General features: G+C 45.3%; 1 protein-coding gene across 6 annotated transcripts in view; it reads left to right on the top strand.

The window, feature by feature from the left end:
* Positions 1-9,485, top strand: part of RBL1 (RB transcriptional corepressor like 1) — a 93,746-nt gene extending 84,261 nt beyond the window's left edge. For all 6 annotated transcript variants that reach the window (XM_032142497.2, XM_032142496.2, XM_058432905.1 and 3 more), the window contains 3 exons: positions 104-252; positions 4,262-4,426; positions 6,748-9,485. In XM_032142497.2, the coding sequence (XP_031998388.1) occupies positions 104-252; positions 4,262-4,426; positions 6,748-6,918 (485 nt within the window). In that variant the 3' untranslated portion in view covers positions 6,919-9,485. The remainder of the gene's footprint in view (positions 1-103; positions 253-4,261; positions 4,427-6,747) is intronic.
* The last annotated feature ends 9,488 nt before the right edge of the window (positions 9,486-18,973 follow it).

Genomic DNA, 18,973 nt, shown 5'->3' on the forward strand with positions numbered 1-18,973 from the left:
GCACCACTGCACTCCACCCTGGGTGACAAAGTGAGACCCTGTCTCAAAAAATAAAAAAATAAAAAGTATGCTTTGTATCACAACATTGCATTCTTTTTAACAGACTTGGAAGATGCTACAAAAACACCTGACTGTTCCAGTGGACCAGTGAAAGAGGAAAGAGGTGATCTTATAAAATTTTACAATACAATATATGTAGGAAGAGTGAAGTCATTTGCACTGAAATACGACTTGTCGAATCAGGACCATATGGTATGTTTTATGTTTTACTACTTTATTGTTATTTGCTGTCATAGTTGGATTACTATAAGTTTATTTTGCTAGATAAATATGTCAAAGTAAAATTACTAGCAATTAATCAGAGCATGACTAGTAATTTAATCAGTGATTAAGGCTATGGTACAACAGAGACCAGAGGAAATCCTGGGATCTGTTGCCCAGGCTAGAGTGCAGTGGCGAGATCTCGGCTCACTGCAACCTTTGCTTCCAGGCCTCAAGCGATCCTCCCACCCCAGCCTCCTGAATAGCTGGTACGACAGCCGCATGCCACCACGCCTGGCTAATTTTTTTGTATTTTTAGTAGATACGGAGTTTCATCATGTTGGCCAGGCTGGTCTTGAACTCCTGGACTCAAGCAATCTACCCACCTCAGCCTCCTAAAGTGATGATTACAGATGTGAACTACCACACCTGGCATGAATTTTATCTATACCATGATTATGTTGCTAGAAATTCCGTATACATATGGGTAAGAACTTGATGGGAACATGAATATTAAAACAACTAATTTGGTTTTTTTTGTTTTCGAGACAGAGTCTCACCCTGTCACCCAGGCTGGAGTACAATGGTGCGATCTCAGCTTAACTGCAACCTCTGCCTCCCGGGTTCAAGTGATTCTCCTGCCTCAGCCTCCCTAGTAGCTAGGATTACAGGAGCGTGTCACCACACCTGGCTAATTTTTGTATCTTTAGTAGAGACAGGGTTTCACCGTGTTGGCCAGGCTGGTCTCGAACTCCTGACCTTGTGATCCGCCCACCTCGGCCTCCCAGAGTGCTGAGATTACAGGCATGAGCCACTGCACCCAGCAAATTTGGTCAATTTTTCTGTTGTTATATTGTGAGATTAATGTGTTTCTCAAGTTAAAGACAAAAGGGGCCAGGTGTGGTGGCTCATGCCTGTAATCTCAGCACTTTGGGAGGCCGAGGCGGGCAGATCACCAGAGGTCAGGAGTTTGAGACCAGCCTGGCCAACATGGTGAAATCCCATCTCTACCAAAAATTAGCTGGGCGTGGTGGCAGGCACCTGTAATCCCAGCTACTCAGGAGGCTGAGGCAGGAGAATCACTTGAACCCAGAAAGTAGAGGTTGCAGTGAGCAGAGATCACGCTATTGCACTCCAGCCTGGGCGACAAGAGGGAAACTCTGTCTCAAAAAAAAAAAAAAGACAAAAGGAGGTCAGGCGCTGCGGCTCATGCCTGTAATCCCAGCACTTTGGGAGGCTGAGGCAGGTGGATCACCTGAGGTCAGGAGTTCGAGACCAGCCTGGCCAACGTGGTGAAACCCCATCTCTACTAAAAATACAAAAATTAGCCAGGCATGGTGGTGGGCACCCGTAATCCCAGCTACTTGAGAGGCTGAGATAGGAGAATTGCTTGAGCCCGAGAGGCAGAGTTGCAGTGAGCCAAGATTGAACCATTGCACTGCAGCCTGGACAACAGAGCAAGACTCCGTCTCAAAAAAAAAAAAAGACAAAAGAAAGTAGATAGGCCTGGATCATTAATAGAGGCACCACTAAGAAATTTTTATGCAGACCCTAGTTTTGGCAGTCGCAGCAGGCCTGAGAAAGTGTTGCCAGTGTGTAAGCTGAGGTTGCTTCCCAGAAGACCAGACTTTAGCTCTAAGAAAGAGAGACCAGCCAGGTGCCTCCCAAGCCTGTAATCCCAGCACTTTGGGAAGCTAAGCCTGGAGGTTTGCTTGAGTCCAGGAATTTGAGACCAGCCTAGAAACACAGGAAGACCCTGTCTCTTAAAAAAAAAAAAAAAAAAAAAAAAACTAAAAATTAGCCGTGTAGTGGCTGGTATACACCTTTAGTCCCAACTACTCAGCAAGCTAAGGTAGGAGGATCGCTTGGGCCCAGGAGGTCAAGGCTGCAATGAGCCACAATCGCACCACCGCACTCCAGTCCAGGCAACAGAGCAAGACCCTGCCTCAAAAAAAAAAAAAAGAAAAGAAAAGAAGGCCCTAGCAGAAGCTGCAGCCAGACAGCCAATAGCTGTTTCTATGTATCTGTGTGCATCTGTAGATTTCTGTTCTTCCTCTTTTCATGGAATATGGTCTATGACTATCCTCAGAGGTCATAACTGTTCATCCTGCTCCAGTTTCACTTCCCCTGTGTCACGTGCTATACTCTGAATATCTCTACCATCTTAATTTATTTCCATTATACAGGATATTAAAGAAAAATGAAATCCTTGCTCATCCAACTTATTTCTAAATCTTTTCCATTTCCATATGAAGTCTTTCCCATTTCATTAACAGATTTTTTCCATGTTGGAATCATCCTGCTGGCTTATAGAATTCTCTGCCTCTTTTATTCTCTCTGCTACTGCTTTGGTTGTGAGGAGGTATGTGTGTAGAGAGAGATTGTTACAGCAAGTGTTAGAAGATTGGTTACCCTTTGTCCCTACTTTTTTTTTTTTTTTTTTTTTGAGAAGGAGTCTCGCTCTGTTGCCCAGGCTGCAGTGCAGTGGCAGAATCTCGGCTCACTGCAACCTCTGCCTCCTGGGTTCAGGCAATTCTGTGCCTCAGCCTCCTGAGTAGCTGGCATTACAGGCGCCTGCCACCACGCCCAGCTGATTTTCGTATTTTTAGTAGAGACAGGATTTCACCATCTTGGCCAGGCTGGTCTTGAACTCCTGACCTCATGATCCACCTGCCTCGGCCTCCCAAAGTATTGGGATTACAGGCGTGAGCCACCACGCCCGGCCTGTCCTTGCTTTTTAAGCATGAATATGAGGTTCTCATGCTCGTGGCTTAACTCCTGGTGTCTTGTCCAGATTTTTTTTTTTTTCTTTTGAGACAGAATCTCACTCTGTCACCCAGGGAGGAGTGCAGTGACATAATCTCGGCTCACTGCAACCTCTGCCCGCTGGGTTCAAACAACTGTCATGCTCAGCCTCCCGAGTGGCTGGGACTACAGGCGCACGCCACCACACCTGGCTAATTTTTATATTTTTAGGAGCTACTCAGGAGGTTGAAGTGGGGTTTCGCCATGTTGGCCAGGCTGGTCTCCAATTCCTGGCCTCGAGTGATCCGAGCACCTTGGCCTCCCAAAGCGCTGGGATTATAGGAGTGAGCCACTGCACCCGGCCCCAGAATTATTATTTTTTCTTTTTATTTTATTTTATTTTTTTTTTTTTTTTGAGGCAGAGTCTTGCTCTGTCACCCAGAATGGAGTGCAGTGGCACAATCTGGGCTCACTGCTACACCTCTGCCTCCTGGATTCAAGCAATTCTAGTGCCTCAGCCTCCCAAATAGCTCGGATTACAGGCATGTGCCACCACACCCAGCTAATTTTTGCATTTTTAGTGGAGACAGAGTTTCACCATGTTGGCCAGGCGGATCTCAAACTCCTGACCTCAGGTGATCCGCCCATCTCAGCCTCCCAAAGTGCTGGCATTACAGGTGTGAGCCACTATGCCTGGCCAGAATTCTTAATACTAGTTATAGCACTTCCTGAAAGATCCAGGAAAATAGGCCGGGCATAGTGGCTCACACCTGTAATCCCAGCACTTTGGGAGGCCAAGGTGGGTGGATTACCTGAGGTCAGGAGTTCGAGACCAGCCTGGCCAACATGGTCATCTCTATTAAAAATACAAAATTAGCCGGGCGTGGTGGCACATGCCTGTAATCCCAGCTACTTGGGAGGCTGAGGGAGGAGAATTGCTTGAACCTGGGAGGCAGAGGTTGCAGTGAGCCTAGATTGCACCATCGCACTCCAGCCTGGGCAAAAAGAGCAAGAGATACTCCATCTCAAAAAAAAAAAAAAAAAAATCCAGGAAAATAAATTCTAGTTTATCTATTGTTGTTAAAAAGAAAAAAAACAACAAGAAGTAATGGATCTTTTTTTTTTTTTTTTGCTTTTCTCAACCATAAATGAGCTTTTACAGTATAACTGATTTCTAACTAGAAGATACCATAAGAATAAAAATATGGGATTCAAAAACTTTTATCTAAAAAATCTGACTTTTGGGTTATTTTAGATGGATGTTCCACCACTCTCTCCTTTTCCACATATCAAACAACAGCCAGGCTCACCACGCCGCATTTCCCAGCAGCACTCCATTTATATTTCCCCGCACAAGAATGGGTCAGGCCTCACACCAAGAAGCGCTCTGCTGTACAAGTTCAATGGCAGCCCTTCTAAGGTAAGGAGAATAGGCTAAAAGTTGGATTTCAGATTAACATTCAGTAACTGTTAATCTTGCCTTTTTTTTTTTTTTTTTTTTGGCCAAGTTACTACTATACTAATAAAATATGAAATGTTAACTATGGCATGTCTCCTCTCATCAAGAGCAGTATATTCAGTTTGAGGTAGTTTAATCCATTATTATTGACATGGTATTTGTGGAGTTCACTTTGAAAGTCCAGCATGTTTTCCTGTTCAAGCAAGATCTTGAGAAGGGACCAGTAAGGCAACACCTGCAAGTGGTCAGACCTGGGGGATGTCAAGTTGAAAGAAAGGCATTGGAAGTGAAAGTGCATTTGGTAGATGGCACCCAGGATAGGAAGATGTCTGAAAAAACAAGCCTCCTCTTATGTACATGGACAACTCTGTGATCATCTCCATCCTTATCCTTATTTAGTGGTGAAGATGTGGTATGGACATGATTGCTGTTTTCAGATACTTCATGGACTATCAAGCAGATATGTTCAGTGTGTCTCCAGAAGTCAGAATCGGTATAAACTGGAGGAAATTGTAGTGGGGCAGATTGTAACTCAGTCCAAATACAGTGGCTCCTTCTTATTACTTTCCTGTTCAGTTATACAGATAACTACAGAGTTCCTACTATACTTGACAAAGTTGGCTAAGATAATATACCTGACTGGACACAGTGGCCCAAGCCTGTAATCCTAGCACTTTGGGAGGCCAGGGCGGGCAGATTGCCTGAGCTCAGGAGTTCAAGACCAGCCTGGGCAACATGGCGAAACCCCGTCTCTACTAAAAATACAAAAAATTAGCCAGGCATGGTAGTGCGCACCTGTAATCTCAGCTACTCTGCTCTGGAGGCTGAGGCAGGAGAATCACTTGAACCCAGGGGCAGAAGTTGCAGTGAGCAGAGATCACCCCTTTGCACTCCAGCCTGGGCGACAGAACGAGACTCTGTCTCAAAAAAAAAAAAATGTTGAAAATCATTACTCTAAGGAAGAGGATCTCAAACTGTAGGGAGCTTTAAAATCATTGGGAGGGCTTGTTAAAACAGATTAGGACCAGGCGCGGTGGCTCACGCCTGTAATCCCAGCACTTTGGGAGGCCGAGGCAGGCAGATCACCAGATCAGGAGTTCAAGACCAGCCTGGCCAACATGGTGAAACCCTGTCTCTAAAAATACAAAAATTAGCCGGGCATGGTGGTGGGCACCTGTAATCCCAGCTACTCGGGAGGCTGAGGCAGGAGAATCGCTTGAACCCAGGAGGCAGAGGTTGCAGTGAGCCGAGATCGTGCCATTGCACTCCAGCCTGGGTGACAAGAACAAGACTTCCTCTCAAAAAAAAAAAAAAACAGATCTCTAAGGCCAGGCACGGTGGCTCACACCTGTAATTCTAGCACTTTGGGAGACCGAGGTGGGGGGGATCACTTGAGGCCAGGAGTTCAAGACCAGCCTGGCCAACATGGCAAAACCCTGTCTCTACTAAAAAGACAAAAAAATAGCCAGGCATGGTGGCATGTGCGTGTAGTCCCAGCTAGGGAGGCTGAGGCAGGAGAATAGCTTGAGCCCAGGAGGCAGAGCTTGCAGTGAGCCAAGATCATGCCCTGCACTCCAGCCTGGGCAACAGAGAGAGATCCTGTCTCAAAAAATAAAAAATTCTAGATGCTTCTGCTGCTTCTGGTCTGGGTACTACACATCGAGAGCTACTGTTATACAGTAAACTCAGTTGGTCTGGTCTGGTCTGGTTTGGTGTTTGGTTTGGTTTGGTTTGGTCTGGTCTGGTCTGGTCTGGTTTGGTCTGGTCTGGTTTGGGGGTTGGGTTGGGGTGGGTTGCATTGGGGTGGATTGGGGTGGGTTTTTGAGACAGGATCTCACTCTGTTTCCCAGGCATGATCACTGCTCACTGCAGCCTCAACCTTCCCAGGCTCAGGTGATGCTCCTTAACCTTCCAAGTAGCTGAGACTACAGGCACAAGCCACCACACCTGGCTAATTTTTGTATTTTTTGTAGAGACCAGGTTTGCCGTGTTGCCCAGGCTGGTCTGAAACTCCTGGGCTCAAGTGATTGAACCATCTTGGCCTCCCAAAGTGCTGGTATTACAGGCCACCACACCTGGCCTTAAATCTAATTTTTAAACCACCTGAAAAGATTAGTTCAAGCTATCCCTTATTAGGTTGTTCTAAGTTTTAAAAAGAATCCTTATCCCACTGTTAAGATTTGGATAGAGGATAGAGCACAGGAAAAAACAATTAGCTTGGTTGTTTGCTGCCATTTCCCCTCTCCCTCTTTTACTCACACACGTTCTCTATTTCTGCACAGAGTTTGAAAGATATCAACAACATGATAAGGCAAGGTGAGCAGAGAACCAAGAAGCGAGTAATAGCCATCGATAGTGATGCAGAATCCCCTGCCAAACGCGTCTGTCAAGAAAATGATGATGTTTTACTGAAACGACTACAGGATGTTGTCAGTGAAAGAGCAAATCATTAATGTTGTTCTTGTTTCTATGATAAAAGCACTTTCAGATTGTTCTGCAGAAAGTTGGAGCTCTGTCTTTCAAACCTTTTAGCCCTATAGATGATAAATATCACTGGGTTATAAGAAAAAATTGCACAAAAATTATGTGCATTTAAAAATATTTATATAAAATGTAGTTGACAGAGATGTATTTCAAGTTGGATTGGAAAGGAATATTTTAAGTGCCTTTTAAAAATACTAATAGTCCGGCCAGGCGCAGTGGCTCACGCCTGTAATCCCAGGACTTTGGGAGGCCAAGGCAGGCAGATCACCGGAGGTCAGGAGTTCGAGACCAGCCTGACCAACATGGAGAAACCCCATCTATACTAAAAATACAAAATTAGCCAGGTGTGGTGGTGCATGCCTGTAATCCCAGCTACTTGGGAGGCTGAGGCAGAATTGCTTGAACCCAGGAAGCGGAGGTTGTGGTGAGCCGAGGTTGTGCCACTGCACTCCAGCCTGGACAACAAGAGTAAAACTCCATCTCAAAAATATATATCTATATTAATAGGGAATTTTTTTTAATGTTTGCTCTTTGAGTTAGTTTTCAAGATGAAATAAGGAGAAACCCCATAACTTTTTAGCTCTCTTTTAAAAATAAATGTCTCCTTCTGTGTTTTGTAATATGAGGATAAATAATCTCCTTTTGGTAAGCATGCTTTGAGATATTTGTATTCTCAATTTAATATTGAAGGAAGGGGTTGGTTCCCATAGTACCTGGCCAGAGGGTTATGTACCAGCCTCTCTCTGGCCCGCTGTGGTAATTCCACATCCAGGTGCCACCGCCATTCAGAGTTGTCTCACCCCTTCTCGTGCCTTTTCTCTCCTTGAGCTTTATAAACAGATTTGTACCTGAGCTCCAGTGCTACACTCATCCTTGCTTTCCAGCCCTAAGCCATCTCAGCCTGATGTCACAACCCAATAAATGGGGCACTTTCTTCTTTTGTAAACTATTATCGTTTTGGTTTCTGTGACATTAACTTAATTATATATGATCGTATTAACTCATGTAGTTCTCAAAATAGGCAGCTGCTTCTCAAGCCAGTAAAGTAAAATTCAGTTAGTTATTAAAAACTAAATTCCTATTAGTAAGGTAACACCATGATTATGTGTGATATACTGTTTTCGAAATCATAGTATCAGACATTCTCAATATCTAATTGAGTCCCTAATAATATTTTAAACCTTTTAAAAACCACATAAATATCATCTCATGCCTCATAATTCTAATATATTTAATACATCAGTAAAATAGCTGCTTATTACTTCCCCCACTTTGTTCTCAGTATTGTTAGTGCATCATGAGTTTCCTGCTAGTGTCTGACCACTGGGTACTTCTAAAGATGTTTTTCAGTACTAGGGATGCTTTTTTCAGTACTAGGGATGTACTAGGGAGTACTGAGTACTCCTGAAGATGTTTTTCAGTACTAGGGATGCTTTTCAGTATTAGGGAGGCTTTCTTCAGTGCTAGGGATGCTTTTCAGTACTAGGGATGCTTTCCAAAATATCACCTCTTTAACATTTACTTTTCTAATGTGTGTCTGGAATCCAAAAGACATGAATAAGCCACTCATAATTAATTTTGAGAAGTTTTATCAAATGTTTATGTTTCTAACTGCAAACCTTAATTTTGGAAAGGCACAATGTTTAACTCACCTATGTTTAACCATGGCTAATTTTAAAAAGTCTAAGATTTGGCTGTCACTAATTAGTATTCTCAAGAATTTCATTTTTCAATTTTAAGAAGAAAAGGGATTTTGGTCACATTTTGCTTGTAAATGAAAATTACATCCTCATTCTTTGTGTAGTAACTACACATTGTTATAAGCCAAAAAACAAAGTCTGTCTGGAATCCTTGTACATATTTGTATGTTGCTATAATTGTTATTTTTATCTTCATTATTGTGTAAAATATAAATAAGCATTTGTACATTGACTGTATAAGAAACCATGGGCCAGGTCCTGTGGCTCATGCCAATAATCCCAACACTTTGGGAGGCCGAGGCAGGAGAATTGCTTCAGTCCAGGAGTTCAAGACTAACCTGGGCAACATAGCCCTCATCTCTACAAAAAATAAAAAAATTAGTTGGGTGTGATGGCATGTGCCTGTAGTCCCAGCTACTGAGGAGACTGACATGAGAGGATCACTTGAGGCTGGGAGATTCTGAGGCTGCAGTGAGCTGTGATTGCACCACTACACTCCATCCTAGGTGAGAGGGCAAGACCCTTTCTCAGAAAAGGAAAAAAAGAAATTCTGGACATGTTTTTATCAGTTTTCAGGACTTGGTATCAATGTACATAAAATGGCTAATAAAAATTGGAATTGAGATTATTGAAAAAAACTTTTCTGTATGACTGGAAGCAGTTGCACAGCCATCTAAAATCTGTCTGTTTTAATATCTACTTTATGTCTTTAAAATTCCTTAGAATAACTTAAAAGTTAATGTTCCTGTGGTTTCCAGGGTCTAGGGGGAAAATGAAAAATAACTGCTTAATGGATACAGAGTTTTTTTGGGGGGAGTGATGAAACTATTTTGGAACTTGATAGAGGTGGTGTAATTGCATAACATTGTGAATTTACTAAATGCCACTGTATTGTACATTTTAAAATGGTTAATTTTGTGTTATGTAGATTTCACCTTAAATTTTTTTTTAAGTCTCAGATACTATATTAGTCCATTTTCACACTGCTGATAAAGAAATACCTGACCGAGACTGGGAAGAAAAAGAGGTTTAATGGACTTACAGTTCCACATGGCTGGGGAGGCCTCACGGTCATGGCAAAAGGCAAGGAGGAGCAAGTCACATCTTACATGGATGGTGGCAGGCAAAGAGAGAGCTTGTGCAGGGAAACTCCTGTTTTTTGTTTGTTTGTTTATTTTTGAGACAGAGTCTCGCACTGTCACCAGGCTAGAGTACAGTGGTGGGATCTTGGCTCACTGCAACCTCTGCCTCCTGGGTTCAGGTGATCCTCCTGCCGCAGCCTCCCAGGTAGCTGGGACTACAGGCGCGTGCCACCATGCCCAGCTAATTTTTGTATTTTTGTAGAGACGGAGTTTGACCATATTGGCCAGCATGGTCTCGATCTCTTGACCTCGTGATCTGCCTGCCTCAGCTTCCCAAAGTGCTGGGATTACAGGCGTGAGCCACCATGCCCAGCGGAAACTCCTGTTTTTAAAAGAATCAGATCTCGTGAGACACATTCACTGTCGTGAGAAAAGCCCAGGAAAGACCTGACCCCATAATTCAATCACCTTCCACTGGGTTTCTCCCACAACATGTGGGAATTGTGGGAGTTACAATTCACAATGAGATTTGGGTGGGGACACAGCCAAACCATATCATTCTGCCCCTGGCCCCTCCCAAATCTTCACGTCCTCAGATTTCAAAACCAATCATGCCTTCCTAACAGTCCCCCAAAGTCTTATTTCAGCGCTAACTCAAACCTCCACAGTTCAACATCTCATCTGAGATAACGGCAAGTCACTTCCATCTATGAGCCTGTAAAATCAAAAGCAAGTAAGTTACTTCCTAGCTACAATAGGGGCATGGGCACTGGGTAAATACAGCCATTTCAAATGAGAAAAGTTGGCCAAAACAAAGGGGCTACAGGCCCCATGCAAGTCTGAAATTGAGTGGGGCAGTCAAATCTTAAAGCTCCAAAATGACCTCTTTTGACTCCATGTTTCACATCCAGGTCATGCTGATACAAGAAGTGGGTTCCCATGGTCTTGGGCAGCTCCACCCTTGTGGCTTTACCTCCCAGCCTCCCTCCCGGCTGCTTTCACAGGATGGTGTTGAGTGTCTGCGATTTTTCCAGGCACACGGTGCAAGCCGTTAGTGGATCTACCATTCTGGGGTCTGGAGGACAGTAGCCCTCTTCTCTCAGCTCCACTAGGCAGTGCCCCAGTAGGGACTCTTTGTGGGGACTCCAACCCCACATTTCTTTTCCACACTGCCCTAGCAGAGGTTCTCCATGACAGCCCTGTCCTTGCAACAAACTTCTGCCTGGACATCCAGGCATTTTCATGCATCCTCTGAAGTCTAGGCAGAGGTTCCCAAACCTCAATTTTGACTTCTGTGCACACCATGTGAAAGCTGCCAAGGCTTGAGGCTTACATGCTCTGAAGCCATGGCCCAAGCTCTACATTGACCCCCTTCAGTCATGGCTGGAGCGGCTAGGACACAGGGCACCAAGTCCCTAGGCTGCAACCTGCATGAGGACTCTGGGCCCAGCCCGCAAAACCACTTTTTCCTCTTAAGCCTCCAGGCCTGTGAATGTGGGGGGGATGTGATGAAGACCTCTGACATGCCCTGAAGACATTTTCCCAACTGTCTTGGTGATTAACATTCAGCTCCTCATTGCTTATGCAAATTTCTGCAGCCAGCTTGAATTTCTCCTCAGAAAATGGGATTTTTTTTGTTTGTTTTTTGTTTTGAGATGGAGTTTTGCTCTTGTTGCCCAGGCTGGAATACAGTGGCACAAACTCAGCTTACCACAACCTCCATCTCCCAGGTTCAAGTGATTCTCGCCTCAGCCTCCCAGGTGGCTGGGACTAGAGGCATGCACCACCAAGCCTGGCTAATTTTCTATTTTTAGTAGAGATGGGGTTTCTCCATTTTGGTCAGGCTGGTCTTGAACTCCCAACCTCAGGTAATTCACCTGCCTTGGCCTCCCAAAGTGCTGGGATTACAGGCATGAGCCACCATGCCCAGCCAGGATTTTCTTTTCTATCACATTGTCAGTCTGCAAATTTTCCGAACTTTTATGCTCTGCTTCCCTTATAAAACTGAATGCCAGCCGGGCACAGTGGCTCACACCTGTAATCTCAGCACTTTGGGGGGCCAAAGTGGGCAGATCACAAGATCAGGAGATCGAGACCATACTGGCCAACATGGTGAAACCATGTCTCCACTAAAAAATACAAAAATTAGCTGGGTTTGGTGGTGCACTCATGTAATCCCAGCTACTCAGGAGGCTGAGGCAGGAGAAATGCTTGAACCCGGGAGGCAGAGGTTGCAATGAGCTGAGATCGTGCCACTGCACTCCAGGTAGCAACAGAGCAAGACTCCATCTCAAAAAAAAAAAAAAAAGAATGCATTTAACAGCACCCAAGTCACCTCTTGAATGCTTTGCTGCTTAGAAATTTCTTCCACCAGGTATCTTAAATCATCTCTCTGAAGTTCAAAGTTCCACAAATCTCTAGGGCAGGGGCAAAATGCCACCAGTAGATTTGCTAAAACATAACAAGAGTCACCTTTGCTCCAATTCACAAGTTTCTTATCTCCATCTAAGAGCACTTCATCCTGGATTTCATTGTCCATATTGCCTTGCGAAAGGCAAGGAGTGAGTCACATCTTACATGGGTGACGGCAGGCAAAGAGAGAGTTTGTGCAGGGAAACTCCCATTTTTAAAACCATCAGATTTCTTGAGATGTATTCACTAGCATGAGAACAGCCCAGGAAAGACCCGCCCCCATAATCAATCACCTGCCACCGGGTTCCTCCCACGACACATGGGAATTGTGGGAGTTACAATTCAAAATGAGTTTTGAATGGGGACACAGCCAAGCCATATCAGATACATATGAAGAAACAGGATTATTTCAAGGCCTTGGAATGAACATGTGAACTACGTTCTAATGAATTAAGGAAATGGCTCATTACTGTCTTTGGAGTGCTTTCAAGGTGTATTTCTCCATATGAGACCAGCTTAAAAATTCTTTTTTTATTTTTTCTTGAGAGGGTGTCTCGCACTTGTTGCCCAGGCTGGAGTGCAATGGTGTGATCTCGGCTCACTGCAGCCTCTGCCTCCTGGGTTCAAGCAATTCTGCCTCAGCCTCCGGAGTAGCTGGGATTACAGGCTCCCACCACCACGCCCAGCTAATTTTTTGTATTTTTATTAGTAGAGACGGTTTCACCATGTTGGCCAGGCTGGTCTCAAACTCCTGACCTCAGGTGATCCACCTGCCTTGGCCTCCCAAAGTGCTAGGATTACAGGCATGAGCCACAAACCTGGCCTTAAAATTCTTTCCTAATTAAGATATTAATGTGGGCCAAGTGTGGTGACTCATGCCTCTAATCCCAGCACTTTGGGAGGCCAAGGCAGAAGGATCACTTGAGGCCAAGAGTTGAAGACCAGCCTAAGAAACATAGTGAGACACTTGTCTCTACCAAAAAAAAAAAAAAATGTGGTTAGATGATTAGATTATATTCAGATTTTTATAAAAAAGGTAATGTTCCTGCTTGTTTTAATTTTGTTCCTTGTGAGTGCTTTCACTAAGTCAAAAAGCATTTATTGGCTGCCTACTCTGTTCCTACCCTCTGCTAGGTGCAAGGGATATAAAGATGAACCAGACATAGTACCTGTACTCAAGATACAATATTGCTAGCCCCTCATATGGTAAGTATAGTAATACAGCTCTGTGCCAAGAGGGGTAGTTTAGCACAAAGAAGGAAGTGTTTTACTCTACCTGAGCACATGTGCCAGAGGAACCTCTAAAAGGAGAGTCTTGCTCTATTGCCCAGGCTGGAGTGCAGTAGCGCAATCTCAGCTGACTACAACCTCCACCTCCCAGGTTCAAGCAATTGTCCTGCCTCAGCCTCCTGAGTAGCTGGGATTACAGGCACCTGCCACCATGCCTGGCTAACTTTTGTGTTTTTAAGCAGAGATGGGGTTTCACCATGTTGGTCAGGTTGGTCTTGAACTCCTGACCTCAAGTGATCCTCCTGCCTCTGCCTCCCAAAGTGCTGGGATTACAGACGTGAGCCACCGTGCTCAGCCAGTAATTTCATCCTTGTGGGAGAATAACTGTTTGCCATGACAGTAAAAGTATTCAAGACAAAGTGAGAATAAACTGTGGAAAGACCTAGATGTGTGAAAGTACCATAGGTTTGGGAATTACAGGTAATTTAATGTTTTAAATCCTTACATGACCCTATTTGAAGATAATCTGGCAAGGCTGGACTGTAGCGTGCATATGCACAAGTGTCATAGAAAATAGAGCTATTTCGGCAGGCAGGAGGCTTTCATGGTTGGGCTTTCAACACCAGGTTAAACAGCTCAGGCTTGATTATTTCTGGTGGTTCGCAACATTGGCTGCACCTGGGAAAATTTTCTTTTCTTTTTTTTTTTTTAAGATGGACTCTCAATGTTACGCAGGCTGGAGTGCAGTGGTGTGATCTGCAACCTCCACCTCCTGGGTTCAAGCAATCCACCAGCCTCAGACTCCCAAGTAGCTGGGACTACAGGCGTGTGCTACCTATTCAGGAGACTGAGGCAAGAGAATAGCTTGAACCCAGAAGGCGGAGGTTGCAGTGACCCGAGATTGAGCCACTGCACTCCAGCCTGGGTGACAAGACTGAGACGCTGTCTCAAAAAAAAAAAAAAAAAAAAAAACCCTGAAACTGGGTAATTTACCAGAAAGGAGGTTTCAGCCAGGCACGGTGGCTCACGCCTATAATCCCAACACTTTGGGAGGCCGAGGCAGGTGAATCATTTGAGGTCAGGAGTTCAAGACCAGCCTGGCCAACATGGTGAAACCCTGTCTCTACTAAAAATACAAAAATTAGCCGGGCGTGGTGGTGGATGCTTGTGTCAAGTGCATCCATGTGAAGAGACCACCAAACAGGCTTTGTGTGAGCAATAAAGCTAATTATTCACTTGGGTGCAAGTGGGCTGAGTCCGAAAAGAGAATCAGCGAAGGGAGATGGGGAAGGGGTTGCTTTATAGGAGTTGGGTAGGTAATGGAAAATTATAGCAAAAGGTGGTTATCTATTGTTAGCAGAGGAGGGGGTTACAAGGTGCATGGTGGAGAGATCATAAGACTCATGGTCCAGAAGAAGAATGTCACAAAGTTGATTGATCAGCTAAGGCAGGGCAGGGACAAGTCACAATAGTAAAATATTGTAATGTTAGTTAATCAGTTAAGGAAGGAACTGGCTGTTTTACTTCTTTGTAGTTTTTTTCTTTTGCTGCTCCAGACTTCTTGGCTCCTGCAGGCCACCTGGATGTGTCTGTGCACATCACAGGGGTTATAATGGCTGAGCTTCAGCTCAGAGGCCTGACAGCCTGTTATCCAGGCTATTCGGAAGGGAGGCTGAGGCAGGAGAATTGCTTGAACTTGGGAGGCGGAGGTTGCAGTGAGCCAAGATCACGCCATTGCACTCCAGCCTGGGCGACAGAGTGAGACTCCGTCTCAAAAAACAACAACAAAAAACAGAAAGGTTTCGGCCGGGCGCGGTGGCTCACGCTTGTAATCCCAGCACTTTGGGAGGCCGAGGCAGGCAGATCACGAGGTCAGGAGATCGAGACCACGGTGAAACCCCGTCTCTACTAAAAATACAAAAAATTAGCCAGGCGTGGTGGCGGGCGCCTGTAGTCCCAGCTACTCGGAGAGGCTGAGGCAGGAGAATGGCAGGAACCCCGGAGGCGGAGCTTGCAGTGAGCCGAGATTGCGCCACTGCACTCCAGCCTGGGCGACAGAGCGAGACTCCATCTCAAAAAAAAAAAAAAAAAAAGTAGACAGCTCTTGTATTTCAAAGGAAATGTATAGAGTCCTAGGTGCTACTTCCTGAATTGTCCTTGGCTTTGTTCCTTTAATGACAACGTCTGATTTGGAAGCTGGTGAGCGAAGAGCCCCTTCAGTTCAAGGCCATTATTGAGTGGAGATCTGAACAGGAAGGCTTTTGTCTCCTGGGACAGTCTTTCCAGTGGCCGAGCTTATGGCACACTGGTCAAGCTATGCATGGCATCCTTCCATTTGGGCAATTCCTTCTCTAGTGGCCTAGTCTTCCCCACTGATGGCAGTTACCTGGAGGAGTGTCTTGAAGGCAACCTGGAGGGGGCTGGTGGGCTTGCAGAACAGCTAGTAGTTGAGCCTGCCTCTTGTCCCTACATTTTCGTTTTCCTTAGCCTTGTCCTCCTTGTTCTGATTTTGGTTATAAAAGATCGAGGAGGCTCATTTGAGGATTTCTGGCATAGGAGCACTTGGTCCTAAGGCTGACTTTTGTAATTTTTCCTGATATCCGGGATGGCTTGGGTAAAGAAATGGTCCTTTAGGACTAGTTGTCCCTCAGGGGATTCTGGGTTTAAGTTGATATGCTTAATACGGGTTTGCTGTAGCCTTTTGAGAAAGGCTATAGGATTTTTGGTTGGCCCCTGGTTTATGGTGGCTAACTTATTAGAGTTCATAGGCTTAACCTTACTTTATTTTATTCCCTCTATTAGACACAGCAGCATGTGGTTCCTGGCCCATATTTTTGCTTGGGTATTGTAGTCCCGGTTGGGGTCTTGTTGGGGAACAGCTGTAGCCCCTCAAGAGTAGTTGGCGTTTGCCAGGTGTAATTCATCCCCACAGTGTCTGGCTGCCTCACAGATGGTTTCTCTTTCCTCCCGTGAGAGGGCTTGTCCCAGGAGAATATTTATGTCCTTTCAAGTTAATCTAAATGTAAGGGCTGACCAGGCACAGTGGCTCATGCCTATAATCCTAGCACTTTGAGAGGCTGAGGCAAGTGGATCACCTGAGGTCAGGAGTTCAAGACCAGCCTGACCAATATGGCGAAACCCCCTCTCTACTAAGAATAGAAAAATTAGCTGGGCATGGTGGCATGCATCTGTAGTCCCAGCTACTCGGAAGGCTGAGGCAGGACAATCGCTTGAAGCCAGGAGGTGGAGGTTGCAGTGAGCCGAGATCATACCACTGCACTCCAGCCTGGGTGACAGAGCGAGACTCTATCTCAAAAAAAATAAAATAAAATAAATGTAAGGGTGAATATTTGGAAGCCTTCAGTGAGCCTCTGGGGTCATTTGAGAACTTTCCTAGTTTTTTTTTTTTTTAATTTGCCAAAGGTCCAGCTGAAAAGGAGATGAGGACTTGGATGGGTCCAACTGGCTCACTTACTACCTCTAACAAGCAGAGCCTGGAGGGAGAACTAACCAGCTTTGCGTAGGGCAGGGCTTATTCCAAAGGTCTGGGAGTGAGATAAACAGGGGAGGAGCTGGGTGGCTGTTTTTCACTTTTTGGCCTGTGGGGGAAGAGGAGGCAATTTTTCCCCTTGGCTTTTGGAGGAGAAGGGAGTCAGCAGGTGAGTCCTAATGGAGGGCCCTGGAGAAGGCAGCTAAGCATAGCTAGGACAGTGGGGTTTGCCTTACAAGCTTTATAAGGATTGGGGTTTTTCCTTCAGGCCATGAAGGTTTGTAAATAGAGGACCTCTGACTATTTGCCCTGATGGTGGAAGGAAAGGTCCAGCTGGAGGGCAGTATTAAAATTTGTACTTTTGCCAGGCGCGGTGGCTCACGCCTGTAATCCCAGCACTTTGGGAGGCTGAGGCGGGCGGATCACGAGGTCAGGAGATCGAGACCATCCTGGCTAACACGGTGAAACCCCATCTCTACTAAAAATACAAAAAATTAGCCGGGCATTGTGGCGGGCACCTGTAGTCCCAGCTACTCAGGAGGCTGAGGCAGGAGAATGGCGTGAACCCGGGAGGCAGAGCTTGCAGTGAGCCGAGATGGCGCCACTCCAGCCTGGGCGACAGAGACTCCATCTCAAAAAAAAAAAAAAATTAAAATTTGTACTTTTGTTTTGGCCAGAGTTTCTCTGGTTTTGCAAAGGAAAAATAGTTTTTCGTTTTAGGGTTTGGGGTTGAACTTATCCCAGTTCTTGAGATGCATCCGAGGGGCGCGTCTTGTGGTATGGAGACGTGATTACCCATCTGTGAAGAGAGAACAGAGGAGAGCAGGGAAAAGGCATCTCTTCTAGTTTCCCTACTAGCTTTTTCCTGCACTTATGGCAGACCGGACTGAACGGAGTGTCCCCCCATTCATCCTAGGGGTTCCAGAATGAACCAGTGCTTACTGGGTACCCCTAACCCTGGTCTCATCCCATTTCTGGGACCAGCCTTCAACTCTGTCCTAGGGGAAATCTGTTTTGTGCCTATAGCTGGGGACTCACCTTCATCGCTGTTCTGTAGGTACTTTGGTTTCTTGCACCTGTGGTTTTGGGCCACCCTATATCATTGTCTCCATGACCTTATAGTGACTCTTGTTCTGAGCATTCTAATAACAAAATTACTATCTCTTTTCTCATATTCCCACTTCCCATGTTCTTTTTTTTTTTTTTTTTTTTTGAGATGGAGTCTCACTCTTTCTCCAGGCTGGAGTGCAATGGCATGATCTCGGCTCACTGCAGCCTCCGCCTCCTGGGTTCAAGCGACTCTCCAGCCTCAGCCTCTCGAGTAGCTGGGACTACAGGTGCGCCCCACCACGCCCACCTAATTATAGTATTTGTAGTAGAGATGGGGTTTCACCATGTTGGCCAGAATGGTCTTGATCTCTTGACCTGGTGATCCGCTTGCCTTGGCCTCCCAAAGTGCTGGGATTACAGGCGTGAGCTACCGCGCCTGGCCTTCCATGTTCTTTATGTAGACAAAAAGCCTGTTTTTCAGCTAACTGACACAAGGGGGCTGGACTTCTCTCCTTTCAAATAAAACCCTGAAGGTCCAGATGTATATTGAAAAGGGCGGCCAGGTGCGGTAGTTCACACCTGTAATCTCAGCATTTTGGGATGCCAAGGAAGGCGGATAACTTGAGGTCAGGAGTTCGATGCCACCCTGGCCAAAATGACGAAACCATGTCTCTACTAAAAATACAAAAATTGGCTGGGCACAGTGGCTCAGGCCTGTAATTCCTCTAATTCCTTAAAACTAGTAACCTAGGTGGGACTGGAAGATTGATCTTTGAAGCTGCATTTGTGTAACGTGCATATTGTGTTTACCTATATTGTGACTTGGAGTAGACCAATAAACATAGTAATGTTTAAGATGATCTTATTCACAGTTTTTACAAGACTGAGAACACCTTGGTTATTATTCACATTAAAGAGGAGTAGGCCAGGTGCAGTGGCCCACACCTGTAATCCCAGCATTTTGGGAGGCCAAGGCGGGCGGATCACGAAGTCAGGAGTTCGAGACCAGCCTGGCCAATGTGGTGAAACCCCATCTCTACTAAAAATATAAAAATCAGCC

This window comes from Hylobates moloch, unplaced genomic scaffold (genome assembly GCF_009828535.3).
Source record: "Hylobates moloch isolate HMO894 unplaced genomic scaffold, HMol_V3 SCAFFOLD_21, whole genome shotgun sequence".
NCBI lineage: Eukaryota > Metazoa > Chordata > Mammalia > Primates > Hylobatidae > Hylobates > Hylobates moloch.